General features: G+C 40.6%; 1 protein-coding gene across 4 annotated transcripts in view; it reads right to left on the bottom strand.

Annotated features, from left to right (window-relative positions):
* Positions 1–286: 286 nt before the first annotated feature.
* tmem183a (transmembrane protein 183A) overlaps positions 287–15400 on the bottom strand; it is a 52858-nt gene continuing 37744 nt past the window's right edge. For 2 of the 4 annotated variants that reach the window (XR_007249719.2, XM_048553232.2), the window contains one exon: positions 287–6146. Coding sequence is in view for 3 of the 4 variants with exons in the window: in XM_048553232.2 (XP_048409189.1) it covers positions 5182–6146 (965 nt within the window). In the remaining variant the exon portion in view is untranslated. Of the gene's footprint in view, positions 6147–6791; positions 7049–14829; positions 15296–15400 lie in introns of those variants that run through there. The other 2 variants (XM_048553231.2, XM_048553233.2) reach the window with 2 other exon arrangements.

Raw genomic sequence — 15400 nt, 5'->3', positions numbered from 1 at the left:
AGCAATATAACTATGGTCTGAATTTCAGAAGGTGTGTTCAGTTTTGTCACTGTTGTAATTTTAAATATGTCACTTGCGTATTTTGACTAGTAAATGTAAGCACCATCTGTGTAGCCCCCAGTCTCTACACACACCCAGCAAGTCAACACACCTCTGACTTTGATGTACATTGAGGTTCAGCAAAGGGGACTGGTACTTGTAAGGAAAGCAAAAAGGCACAAACAAATGCTTAACAAAACTTAGTTAATTCATGATGTGTTAGTCACGACCAATTGAAAGACACATGATAAAGGTATTTAATCTCATTGCAGCAAATTTGTTCACTAATATTCTAGTCACACACAAACATAATACTTAGAGAGAATGATTGTGTACAAAATTAAAGGTTACAGATGAAAGGCACGATGTAAGGAATTCTTCATTTGTACAGAATGTTCTCGAATAATACAAATCCTGTCAAACAATAAATTGTTACCACTAACAAAAATAATTTCGCACATTTTTGAGAAGATGGCCTTTCAGCTAATCCAGTCTTTACAGAATACCATCAAATTTACACAGGAACCTGTTCAGACAATCAAAATCCAATTAAAACATTGGGAGAATTATGCCATATGCAAGATTATACACAAACAATGTACAGTGATCCATGCTTATATTCATAATGAAATTAATTTGTACATTAAGAATGAATGTGTTAAAATAATATCAAACTCCGTATTCTCACAAAAGCATCATTACTGATCCACATGTAAGATAATGGCACTAATGGACAGTTACTTAAAGATAAAGGTAAGATTCCTTTTTAATTTAAATTATTTGCTTGCTACATCTTGAAAAATAATGTAGAAATGAGCATCCTGTTTGGGTTTATTTAGGAAAAAGTACCTTCAATAACCATAGTATTTTTCATAATGAAATGATTATATCTTGAATTAAAATTCCTAAATTGGCCACCTCTTTAATATGTTAATTATAATTATTATGGATGGTTACTCAACACACTAAAGCTTTACATGTTACTGCTCAGTATAACAGTATGTAATATTATAGCAACTAACTGGGATATGAAATCTTTCAAAAGTAATTTTCAATAGGTGCTCAGTGCTAAGGATTAATAGTGTGAGCTGTAACCCCTATATGGATTTGAGAGTTACAATGTTAAAATGTACCCTGAAAGATAATAAAGCTTACCTTCATGATATTGTCCTGTTTAAATTCTTTCACATTGATTTGAATTTCTAAAACAAGAAATAGAGGCCTACAAATGCCCAACTAATTGATTCTTGCTTTCCAGATGTATGTATTTGTTGGAATTATCCAACAATGGCTCAACTAGTCTAAGCACATTCTGACAAGAGACATAAATAAGGCATCAAAACTGAGCTTTTTGAGCGATGAGGCAGATACAGGTTATGGTGGAATAAAAGAGAAAAATAGATGAAAGGTAGAATGATGAAGTTAGATGAATGCTTCAGGCAAGAACCATGCTAAATTGCAACACATGAGAAGGAAAATAAGATTGGAAGCAAGTGGTGGAGAGGCAGTTCTATTACAGACAAAGAGGGTCATATATGCTTAAAGGCCTAAGCGGAAAGGTAGAATTGTTAATGAGGACTGTGTTCAATGTTAGCTATGCAAGTGAATTCTGACCAAATATCAGTAGGAGCAGAGGCAGTGGAACACGGTCTCCTAGCAGGGTCACACGGTGAGATCTTAGGTCATGAGCTCTGAAGCAGCAATGGCTTGCATCAAGGCCAGACAGTTGCCTGGCCCTTTTAAAATGCTCCTTTTCTTCTACTGGCGGGCATGGCTGAATCATTTGCACACCAAGGCCTGAATGAAAACATAGGTGTTCATTCTGCCCCACAAAAGAAATGGAAAGAGTGTGTGTGATGGAAGGGGGATCTGGTGGGGGAGGGGGGAATGGGAACGAGGGAGGGGAATATGTGGGGTTGACGAGGTATAGGGTTGGGTTTCGAAGTTAAGGAGGGGGATACGAGAGTTGGCGAAAGGACAGGGATATTTGGAGGATGTTGAACAGAGGGGAAAGATGGAGTGGTGGTAAAAGTGGGAAGAGATTCACTCTCCTCTCTGCTGAATATGGAGCTATCCTACCCCAATTCACTGAGCAAGTAAGGGTTCCCTGCACCACCACTCAACAACACAGTTCACCCAAATATTCAACCCAGCTATCACAACATGAAAACCCCACCGCTGGAGATCATAGCAGGTCAGGCAGCATCCAGGGCGAGAATGCAAGCTAATCGTTTCAAGTTTAGATGACTCCGAAGACAAGATGTTGTTCCTCCAATTTACTCTGTGATTCACTGGAACACCGCAGCATGCTGAGGACAGACAAATGGGTATGCAAGCAGGAAGCAGGGGCGGGCACGATAGCGTCATTTAAGATATACCAAAACAGACACATGAATAGGCAGGGAGCAGAGGGATACAGATCCTTGGAAAATAAGTGACAGGTTTAGATTGAGGATCTGGATTGACGCAGACTTGGAGGGCCAAAGGGCCTGTTCCTATGCTGTAGTTTTCTTTGTTCCTTGTTCTTTGGTGAAGGGGCATGTGTTACACCTTCTGCAGTTACACGGAAAGGTGCCCTGGGAAAGCAGGGGGGTTGGTGGTGGTGGTGTAAGTGATCAATGAATGGACTAGGGCATTCCAGAGGGAAAAATCCCTGGGAAACACAGATGGTGGGAAAGAGGGGAAGATGTCTTTGGTGCTGGCATTCTGCTGGAGTTGTCTGAAATGGCAGAGAACGATCCTTTGAACGCGCAGGCTGGTGGGATGAAAAGTGAAGACAATGGGGGTTCGATCACACAGTTGCGAGTGATGGGAAAGGGCATGGGTGATAGGTCAGATGTGGTCAAGGGCCCTGTCAACCGCAGTGGGCAGGCAACCACAGTCCTGGAAGAAGCAAGCCACATGAAAGCATTGAAACAGAAGTGACACAGGCGAAGGAGCTGGGAGAATGGGATGGAGTCCTTGCAGGACATGTAGTGGAAACAGCTGCAGTGAAGGTAGGTTTGGGAGTCAGTGGCTTTGTAGTGGAAGGCATTGGGCAGTTTATTCCAGCATCTGCAGCAATTTGCCCCACATTGTATTTAATCAACTATCACAACACGAAAACTGAGTTACACCAGGAAAAATGTTTAAGAAGCCCTGCAATAGAGGTACTGAAAATCATAGAAGCCCTTCAGTGTAGAAGCAGGCCATTTGGCCAATCGTGTCCACACTGTCCCAACCCACCATCCTGCTCCATAACTGTGGAATTCCAATGGCTAATCCATCTAACCTGCACATCTTTGGACTGGAGGAAACTGGAGCACCCAGACGAAATCCATGCAGACATGGGGAGAATGTGCAAACTCCACACAGACAGCTGCATGAGACGAGAATTGAATCTGGGTCCCTGGCACTACGAGGCAGTAGTGCTAACCACTGAGCCACCACTACAGGTGAGGTGAAAATTGATACGCAGGATGAACTGAAAAACTGGCTTAAAGTGGATTAGCTGTCTGGTCTGGGTGGCTTGCATCAATGATTGCTAAAGAAAGTGGAAGCAGAAATATGGAAGGGCTTGCCATGATCTTTCAATCTCACTCCGATTCCAAACTGGTGAGGGTGCAGATGAGAATGAGGAGATGCCAGGGATCGGAGATTATAGCACTTTGCAGTTTCCCAATGGGCAGTGCTGGGACCAATACTGTTATTGAAAAAAAAAATAAAGTGGGACTAGTTTAGCTTGGGAAACTTGATCAGCATGGACGAGTTGGACTGAAGGGTCCGTTGCCATGCTGCATGACTATGTCTCTATAGTGAGAATGCTTTTAATTGACCTAAAAGGCAGACTAGCAGAGGGATTTGGATGTAGTGTGCACCAACCATCGAAGGTGTCAGGATATATTGAGCCACTAATGAGCAAAGTAAGTGGGATCTTCAGCTTCCCTAATTGGGATATTGATTATAAAAGGAGGGAAGTTATGCTGAAGTTTTTTATAAAACTGTGGTTAGGCTACAACTACTACTGCATCCAGTTCTGGTCACCACACGTTAGGAAGGGAAAATGCAAAAGGAGATTTACTGGAATTTTTAGATAGATCAGGGATCTTGGCTAGAAAGTAAGGCTAGACAAGCTGCCATTTTTCTCCATGTAGAAAAGAAGACTGAATGAAAATTTCATCGAAGCGTAGAAGATGTTGACAGATTTCGATGTGGTCAACAGAGAAAGGTGATTCCCACTAGCTGACCATATGAGGAGACACAGACTTAAGGTTGTTGTGTGCAGTGGTGACGTGAGGAAGAACTATTTTACAAAATAAAAAAGAAAGGGGATGGAAACAGCAATGATCAATGATTTCAAAGGGAAAGCAGTTGGTCACTTGAGGGAAATAAACTTGCATGGCTCTGGGGGAAATGGGGGAATGGGACTGACCGGATTGCTCTGTAGACAGACAGCTAGCTTGGGTTTGAATACTCTGGATGCTGGACATCTGAAACAAAAACAAAAATTGTTGGAGAAACACAGCAAGTCTGTGGAGAGAGAAACAGAGTTAAATTTTTAGCTCAGTATGACTCTTTCTTCAGAACAGAGACACATCTCTGTTTCTCTCTCTACAAATGCTGACAGGATTACTAAATTTCTCCAGCAATTCCACTGTTTGTGTCAACATGGATGTGATGAGCTAAATTGCCTCCCCCTTCACTGTGATAATGACTCAAGTTCACCTAGTGAGCAGCTGAATGATCCCAACCAATCACCAACGTGTACTGTGTTAGATTCCAAATAGATACCCCTAGAAGTGTTACATTTCTGCTTAGCACTGCTGAGGAAGAAAACAAACAGCTCAAATTCCTACATCTGATCACCATGACCAACCCTAGTTAGAAGTGGATTGTGCAAAGTACAGGCTTGTACCCTGTAGATTGTACTGCCACAGTACAAAAGCCCTTCAATATGCTTTGTATGAATCCAACATCCCAAACCACAACCTTACAGATGCCGAAGTGCGGGGCTCACATTTATATTGCTTTAATAATACAATGAAGCAAATGCACTGCTTTGCACCTGCTTTGTATTCACCAGGTAGTTGAGATAAAGGATAATTGGAACTTGCAGTATTCCACCTGGAATATTTTACACTTTCCAAGACCTTGTCCATAGCATCACAGCTGGAAGATAACCGCTGTGGAGTCTGCATGAAATCGTTTGCAGTGTTTACAAGGGCACAGCATGGCATTTACACAGTACAGCAGCTCCTTCCGGAATTTAGGTTGTGTACATGCATATAGGTACATATTGATAGCCATGTTGGTCAAGTCAAGCATAGACCCAATATCAGCAACGACATTGATGGTTTGTGAATAGTCCATCCGGTCAATATCATAGTATGTTATACGAAGGATAAGCTGTGTGACGAGTCTTGTGGCACATAACAGTGCAAAACTCATTGAGACTGTGATCAGGAGGACAATAGATTTCCTTTTCTGAGCCCTGAAATAAAGAGAACCTGCTGAATTGTCCTTCCCCTTCACTTCACAGGACTGGTGCACCTTATTGCTCTGCATAATTAACCTAAGTGTCAAACCATTCAGTGTGAAAATAATTACGAATGGTACAATATAATCAAAAATTGTTTGAAACCACACCAGACCATGAACAAACAAATATGAGATATTTCGTTTGTAAACACATATGTATAGAATTTCAAGGCTTTCGGTAACATTGTTAGAAATCGGTCTAGCTTGAGAGTGATTTGACCAAAAATAAGGCACAGCCAGCAAATAACTTAAGATGAAAGTGAGACTTATAACCATGATGGCACATCGTGCCGTACATAACTTAGTTTTGAGTCTGAAAGTACTTATAGCGATGAAACGTTCAACTGTGAAGGTAACTACAAGCCAGACAGAAGCGTTGTATGCACCATAATTAAAAATGTCCCTGATAGTACACCAAGGATCCCTTGCCCAGAATGGTTCAAGGATGTGAAACTTGAGGACTAACTCAATTATTACAATAAAAATAAGCACCAGGGTGTCTGCAACTGAAATTGCCATCAGGTAATAAGTGCTCGATTTGGAAAGCATGCAGTTCCTTTGCCAGAATATTAAGAAGGCCACAATGTTTGCTGAAAAATATAGAAAATATAAAAATTAACACAATATTTAACAGTATAATCACAGATAAACATCTCACAATTCAGATTCTAAAAACTCGTTAAATTATTTAGGACTGCAGGTTTAAGCTCTGTACAGTGCTGCATTACCAAAGTCACATTTCCATTATGAGACATTAAACTACTACCCCACATTAATGATTCAGATGGATAGGAAGATGTCAGAGTCCAGTTAAAGAAAACAAGGTTTCACTCAGTAATATAATGCTTGACAACATTCTTACCTCAACAAAAACAAATGTTTCATTGAACACATTGATGTTTATGGGAATTGACTATCATAAGAAAGTAAATATCTGCTGTGTTCACCCAAAGTTAGAAAGTCATTATAAGATGCCTCTAGGAGATATGGTAAGGACTATTATAAATGCAAGTCTGCAGACTTAGTAATTTTGAGAGCAGGGAAATCATTACAAACTATTGATAAGCACAAAATCTCATTCTTATGTATGATTACAATTGGAATAGTTATGGATGTAATTGGAATAGCACCTTTATTGAGCATTCAATTATAGCTTATGAAAGAGAGCAACCTGTTAGTTTATAGATTACAGATTAATTTGTTCAAGCTAATAGTAATGTTTGAAAACCACTTACAATGTTACACCAATTTCAGGTAGTATAAGCGATATTTTCTGTCGCTACCTTTAGTAATTTTACCATGGAAGCCGTGTTTTTTTGTGAATTAGTCTTGATTAAAAACCACTTTGGTATGATCCATTTTTGATGTGGTGTGTAAAGGCATCACTATTCTTCAGGAGGGATCAGACAGGACACAGTGTAAAGCACATCCTCAGAACATCACTCAAAGATTCAATGATCAAAATTCTAATTTCTAAGAGTACAATACTTGAAGAATTTTTATAAATGTTTGAAACAAAATTGTATTAATGGATTATTAGTAGAATACATCTATAATGATTTCAAACCACTCTAAAGGCATAATTACTTTTTAAACCCTGCTGGATTTATGAAATATATCAAAAATATCTCCGGCATATTTAGAGAATGACCTTCACATGTGAGATATTCAATTCATGCAGTTTATTTAACATCATAATTCTACCCATTCATATTAACAACTTATTATGGTGGCTGAATTAATTTTCTCCAAACAAAAAGTCAAACTTTAAATAGCTGCAAAGGCACTAGAGCATCATATTGCTGAGTTTGATGTTGGGTTAATGCTTTGAAAAGCCGGATGGAGCTAACCCCCACCTTAAAATTCCAGCTGCGAAGTTGGCTGATTTGCTGCATACAGAAAGTCACCGTGCAGCTTTGCATCAGCTTCAATTGTTCATTTACATTATAAGTACTCATTTTTGAAATAAAGGCAAAATTGAATCAGCTTGAGTACCAGATAATTTAGCAAGGGCTGTTATGTAATTGCATGGTAATTGAGTCACAGAGGTCTGCACCACAAACTAGTCACTTCAGCACATTACATCTCCATAGCCGAAAACCACCACCTAACTATTCTAATCCCATTGCAAAGCTTATCAGTTTCCTGAACTTTCTAGAAAACAGGTACCCACAAAGATACAATAATATTTTTATAACACGTTGTTAAACACAGCTAATTTCATTGAAATCTTCCCAGGGAGGCATATACTTACATGGGACTCCAATCAAAGCAAGGAGAGGGTAGAAGACTTTCTGCAGTGTTATCATCCAATGTTCCTCATCCATTTTTAGTTATAATTTTCGCAGTTTCAAGAAGGCATATATGTTCACTGTTCCTCTAGAACCTTGTCATTTCTGATATTTAAGATACTTTATTGCTTTATTTCATTTTGTCATTTCTCTCAGTAAACAGAACAATGCTAGCTTTGATTTTGACTTCAAGTGTTAATGATTACCAGGATAATCATTAAAGTTGACAACACAAATGTTAGATTTCCAACGTAATTGTATCATAAATCTCCTCATGATTAAATTCACTCAAACTGTGCCATCATCTTATTGCTGAATACTCCTGGCTACAGCTGTTGTGATAATAAATTGTATATTATGTGTCCATCAAACAATTTCCTTTATTTTCCTGTCTGTCCTGTACTTTATTCCGGATATTGCAAGTTCAATTTGCAGGTAGCCAAGTTACACTGTACAATGGGTCACTGAAACTTTGCAAACTCTAATAATGAAAAGAACGAGATAAAATGCTATCTGTACCCAGAAGGAAAACAGGTTGTTTTTCATGTCGACTGGAAACTTCTAGTGGAAGACAATTATTTGGCTTAACGAAAGACAACTATTTGGAATTTCACAGGCACGATGAAATTCGCATTCTCCTCAATCAAATACTTGATTACTTACATTGATGCTCTGTGCAATCATCTGAGGCAAAAATCTAACAATATTGTGTCTTTCTTTATTTCTCCATTATAATTCTTAATGTTTTCAATTCCTTCTGCTTTTCTACCCCACATTTACCCAATTAAAGAAAATCTAGACTACTGATGTTCAACTATCATTTTATTTAATACCTGAAACCTTTCAGGGACTAAAGATGGTTTCACCAAAGATCCTACACTGACCCAAATTACAGCTGTGATCTCCTGGCCAAGCCGAGTCAAGCTCATGAAACCATCAGTAAACGAGGATGAGTTTGATCCAAAATTATCCTCCTTACAAAAGGGGTACTGAAACGCCTTTCTGGAAGTTACACATGGAGATGTAGGTTTTTAATTAATTTAATCATGGACATGGGCATCACCAGCTAGACCAACATTTCTTGCTCAATCCTCAGTGGGTTAAATATAACACACATAGCTGTGGGTCTGGAGTCACACAAGCCAGATCATGTAAGGACAGCTGTTATTTTCCTTAAAGCACATGAGTGAACGGACAGATTTTTCCTGACACTCAATTCATAGGCTCTTAATTCCAGATTTATTTTTCTCAGAAAAATGGAGATCAAATTCTACTATCTGCTATGTCAGGATTCAAACCCAGATCCCCAGACATTACCTTGCTCTCTGGATTACTAGCCTAGTGACAATACCACTAGGCTACTGCCTTACTTAACTAAGATGCAAATCGAGGCAGAATCAAGGTATCAGCCTTAATGTCTGTGCTCAGATCCTGACTAAGTTTTGAACTTTTGAAAAGAGCTCAGATGGAAATTAAAATCAGAGGATGAGGCCAGTGTGGAAACTAAGTGTACAGGCGGAAGAATGTCTCTGGGTAAACCTGTGAGAGTGCATGGTTTTCAAATGTAACCTGTAAGTTGTCATTTTTTTACTGTCACAGCTCTCAAACTGAGGAGATGGCAGGTGATCCAGAATCCCAACAGTGCAGAATGAGGCCATTCCACACCATCAAGTCTGCCCCAACCTTCCGAACAGCATTCCCCGCAGACCCAGTCACCCAAACCTGCCCACATACTGCCACATTTCCCATGACTAATTCACCTGGCGTTTGTTTCCCTGGATACTATGGGGTACTTAACCTGTGCATCTTTGGATTGTTGGAGGAAACTGGAGCACCCAGAGGAAACTCTCACAGACACAGTGTCCCAAGGCTGAAATCAAAACCGGGTCCCTGGCATTATGTGTATAATTATTTTGAGGGATGGGAAAGTAAATATGTTCGTGGGAAAAGGGCTAAATGCTAAAGGCTGAATAAGAAAGTCAATTGCCTACGTATTAGTAACAGTACAATGGGTGGTTTATTGGATACAAAGAGAGTCCGATATCCTCTCTGTAAACTTCACCTCTTCCCACCAGTCTTTCCTTCTTTGTGCTGCTCCTTAAATCTAGCTCTTTGACCAAACTGTTGTTCCTCTGCCCCCATATCTCCTAGTGAGGAACAGCTTTCTTGTCTCATGTGCTGTCTCTCAAGTGAGGAGTTTGACAGAGGCCCCATCTGCGTGCTTGCTTAGGTAAAAAATCCCATGTAGGGGAGTTGCTGCAATGTTCTGGTATTTATTCTGTCAACCAACATCACAAGAATAAATTATTTTATCATTATTAAAATCGCTATTCATGAAAATTTGTTCAGTGTAATCTCTACTTTCTGAGAGCGTGGCGACCACAGCTGCACACAGTACTCCAGCTGTGACCTTCCTAATATTACAACAGCTCCATGCTCATGCATTCAATGCCTTAACTAATAAAAACAAGTATCCTTTGGCAACTTTATCACCTTTTTTAGCTGTCCTGCAGCTTTCAAGGTTCTATGGACATGCACACCAGGGTCCTTGTGACTGTCTGTACTTCCTGGGGTCCTATTATTCTAAATATACTCCCTTGCCTTCATAATTTTCCCAAAGTGAATTAGCTCCCACACTTTTAGATTTATAGAGTGACACAGCACAAAAACAGACCCTTCAGTCCGACTCATCCGCATTGATCGGAGATCCCAATCTGACCTCATCCCGTTTGCTAGCATTTGGCCCATATCCATCTAAACCCTTCCTATTCACGTACTCACCCAGATGCCTTTTCAATACTGCAACTGTACCAGCCTCCACAACTTCATCTGTCAACTCATTTTTCACACAGAGGGTGATGCATGTATGGACTTACCTCTCAGGTCCTTCTTACAGAATTAAATTCCATTTATCACTGTTCAGCATATCTGACCAGCCAGTCTATATCATCCTGTAGTTTAAGGCTTTCCTTCTTGCTGTTCACAACATCACCACCTTTCATGTCATCAGTAAACTTACTGATCGCACCTCCTAATCATTAATATAAACTAAAACAGCAAGGAAACGAGCACCAAACTCTGCGGTAAGCCACTGGGCACAGGCTTCCAGTCACAAAAATATCCTCAACCAGCAAACTCCGCTTCCTGCCACTAAGCCAACTTGGGATCCCGATTTGCCAAACTAACCCGGATCCCACGGGCTCATAGCCCTTTAACCAGTCTATCATGAGAGACCTTGTCCAAAGTCTTCCTGAAGACCATGTGGACTACATCCAATGCACTACTCTCATGTAGACACCGAGTCACCTCCTCAAAAAATCAATCGCTCTGACATCGCTAGCCATGCCATCTGGGGTACGCCTGTCAGCCAAGAACGATGATGTACGTGGGCCATTCATCAACTTATGAATATAACATGTCATTGGCCAAGTGGGAGATGCCACTCAAGTGGCCAGTGGCAGTTTGTAAGGAGCTGGTAGCGAAGAACTTGTCATGATCTACAGCACTTCCTCCCATACTGTAAAGCTGCAGATCTGCCTGCAGAGTAGGGGAAAGTAATAGTGTCCCATGTCATATAAAGAAGCCTGCAAATAACTCCTGCAACTTTGGTCAAAGCTATCATGGTAGATTCCATGACAGCGCTGAAGACCTGGTTCCCCTCCCTGGGCACTGCTTAATCTTCCACAGCAGAACACCCTGAATCTTGGATCTCCAAATCTGTTAGAATGTCCAATACTGTCTCCTTCCTGCCCTCCTTCTCCACAAGCTGATCAGAGCCAGTATGCTAGACAGAGCTGGCCACACATTTTATATTGAAATAAGGATTTGTGAACAAATAACAGGAAAGAGATATTTCTTTGTCCGAGAGAGATTTCCTTCCTCCAACCATTTGTACCCCTATGTTCAATTGAATTGATAACTGTACAATAAGTTCCACTTTAGAGTTGTCTCGGTTAACTTTTTTTTTCCACTTTCATATTGTTAACCAAAGAGTCAACGTATTTGTTTGATTTTTATTTCAGTTTAATGTTGTTTCCTGCAGACTTTCTGCGTGGCCTGCTTGCTCCCAAGACCTGTTCCTCATGCCTGTGCTCCCACATTCAGTGCTCCTGGCCTTCCTCCAGTTTCTATTCTCCCATTTGATCCCCGGGCTGCCAAGTCCACACTCCCTTACTTTAAAAGTTTTGAGTGTTTGCTTTCTCCTTGCTGCTGTTTTCAACTTGCACTGAAGTCCTGGGGTCCACCTACTGGCAGATATTGATCTGTGCAGGTAATTCTCCCCACATTGACCAATGTTTGCCACTAGATGGAACATGACCAATTAAAACAACATTAGAATTTAATTTTAACTTTTGTATAGTTGTCACATCAGTGCTGTTGTGGTGCAGTGGTCAAATCTCTACCTCTGAGCCAGAGGCTCAGGTTCAAGTCTCACTTTCTCCAAAGGAGCAAAAGAACATAATGTAGTCTCCGCTACACAGAGAAGATGAAATGCAGACTGGGCAACACACAGAGTACAGAACTCCTATGTTCTGTCTGCAAAAATGACCCTGAGTTTCCAGTTGCCTGTTAATTCAACACACCACAGTTTTCGCTGGCTAGCATTTCTGTCTCAGGCCTGCTGCAGGGCTCGTGCAAAGCTCAACGCAACTGGAAAAACAACTCATTTTCCACTTAAGGGCACCACAGTCTTCAATATTAAGGCCAATAATTATAAGTTCCGAATACCTTCCATGTATTTCACCTAACCTCACACCCCAGGTCTTGGCATCACACAAATTGGTTGCATCATAGTCATTAATGGTACCCATTATTAGCTTTTATTACCCCCCACTTTACCTTTATCCACGCCTTTGTGCACACAATTGTCTTTTTCACCCTCCATCTCCATCTGGGTCTAGGCCCGAAACGTCAGCTTTTGTGCTCCTGAGATGCTGCTTGGCCTGCTGTGTTCATCCAGCCTCACATTTTGTTATCTCCATTTATTTTTTACTCCTTGTCCTCCCCACCCTGTCTTCAGCATAGGTACCATCTCCTAGCTACAAAACAGCTCTAAAGAAACATCACTGGACCTGAAACATTAACTCTGTTTTCTCTCCAGATACTACCAGGCCTGCTGAACTTCACCAGCAATTTGTTTTGTTTCAGATTTCCAGCAGACTCCTCAGTTCTTCATTGTTTCTTTCTGAACAGGTTGATCACAGAAAATGTATGTAGTAATTACATAGGCTCTTTGCAGCACAGGGCAGTGTCCTTACCTCTAAGCCAGGATTTTCACCTGCTCCAGAGATGAGTTATACTATCTAACTGTCGGTGAGAAAATATCTATAGTAATTACACTATTTATTCTGTATTTCCAACATTTGTTTTAAAAGCTAATTTATGAATGTAGAAATTTAGACATGTACAACATCTCTGCTAAATATTTAAAGCTGCTTTCTACAAAAGTCCTGAAATGCCTAACTGTTCAGTACTTCTTTTACACTTAGTGATTTTGGAGTAGATTTGTAGCTTGGGTTGTGGGTGTTGCGATTGGTTGGCTCGAACTGGTTTGTTGTTCCACAGACGTTTCATTACCCTGCTGGGTTACATCAGTGCAGCCACTGTTGAAGCATCAGTGTGTTTTCCCGCCTGGTTTTTGAATTCTCACTTCTGGTTTTTCCTTCATAGTGGAGTGTATACATCGGAACTAACCACAAGATTCCTATGACTGCTGGGCCATCAGAGTGGCACACAAGCCCACATCAACCCTACGACAACTGCTCACCCAAAGTAAAGACCTACTCCCTGCCATGTAAAGGACCAATGTCATCTATAAGATCCTGTGCAGAGACTGTGAGAAACACTATAATCGGACAAACAGGAAGGAAAATAACAACAAGAGTCCATGAAAACCAACTGGCTACACGATCAATGCTCACTCATCTCAATGCACATGGGCAAGGAGAACCGCCAACTCAACTGGGACAAGGTCAAAATCCTGGGACAAGCTAAACAGATACAGGCACGGGAATTCCTAGAAGCCTGGCACTCTACGTAGCAACCATTAACAAACGCATAGAACTCAACCCAATTTACGCTCCACTATGAAGGAAAACTGGAAGTGAGGCAATCCAGCTCAATGGATTCCAGAGTTTAAAAACCAGGAAGGAAAACACACTGATGCTTCATCGGAGGCTGCACTGATGATGTTACCCAACATGGTAATGAAACATCTGGGGACCAACAAACCATCTCGATGAGCCAACCAACCTCAACACTTAGTAATTTATTTAGTTTTGCAATTATTTCCGCTGTTAATAACAGCACTACTTACATACATTATTTGCAATTTTCAACCAAAATTTTGAGAGACCTTACCAAAACTGGTATGTTAATATTCATAAATGTGAAACTCCTTTCTTTATTATCGTGCTCCCATGTGCATACACATGAAGTTATACAAGATCACTCTGGGAATCAATGAGGAAAGAATGTAGTTTAAATGTAAGAGTTTGCTGCTTTAAAAATCAACTTTATTGTGACACTTAAATTAACTTTATACTGAAGTCTTTTCTAAATTATATTGCTCAGTTCTTGGAAAGAAGAACAGAGTCCAGTCTATCTTTCTCCCCTGCAACAGAAATGATCCTGGACTTATTCCCGGGAATGAGACGGGTCAAGTGGATCAAGTGCCATAGAGTTGCAAGCATGGAAACAGGCCCTTCGGTTCAACTTGTCTTGGCTGAACAGATATCCTAAATTAATCTAGTCTCATTTGACAGCATTTGGCCCATATCCCTCTAAACCCTTCCTATTCACATACCCAACCAGATGCCTTCTAAATATTGGCAGCTATTTTCATACACACACACCACCCCCTGCATGAAAAAGTTGCCCCTTAGGATTCTTTAAAAGTTCATACATCAATGATTATTGTACCATAAGGTTTAGGTTGGCTAGAGAATAGGGTAACAATAGCTCTGGAAGTATAAAGTGATACCTTTCCATAGGGACAGCAGAAGGACAACATAAAACGGTATGAAAACAGAAGTTGCTGGAAAAGTCTGCAGGTGTGGCAGCATCTGTGAAGAAAAATCAAGAGTTACCTTTACAGGTCCAGTGACCCTTTCTCAGTACTGGCAGTTTTTATAGAAGGGTATAGTTTTGACGAGGGTCCAGCAGAGGGATCTGGCCATGTACACATGGCATCCTAGGCTGAATCACTAGGGGCACAGAGTACAACAGTAACTTTAAACCCATGCAAAAAACTGATTGGCCTCAACCGGAGTATCATTTTCAGCCCTGGGCACCACATGTCAGGAAAGATATGAAGGCATCAGAAGCAGCACAGAAGATTCATGAGAATGGGTACAGGAATGAGGGGCCTTCAGATATGTCGAATGATTGACTGCGTTCCTTGGTAAAGGTCGAGAGGAGAATTGATAAAGGTATATAAAAATTAAACTGCTCCAATTGGTCCAGACAGAGAATCAATGGGGACGTACGGATAACATTTTTCTTTAAAGAAGTGGCAAGGATCTAGAATGCACTGCCTGTGTGTGAGATAGAGA

Source organism: Stegostoma tigrinum, chromosome 21 (genome assembly GCF_030684315.1).
Source record: "Stegostoma tigrinum isolate sSteTig4 chromosome 21, sSteTig4.hap1, whole genome shotgun sequence".
Taxonomy (NCBI): domain Eukaryota; kingdom Metazoa; phylum Chordata; class Chondrichthyes; order Orectolobiformes; family Stegostomatidae; genus Stegostoma; species Stegostoma tigrinum.
Note: the sequence above shows the minus strand (reverse complement) of the source record. Positions and strands in the feature narration are given on the sequence as shown.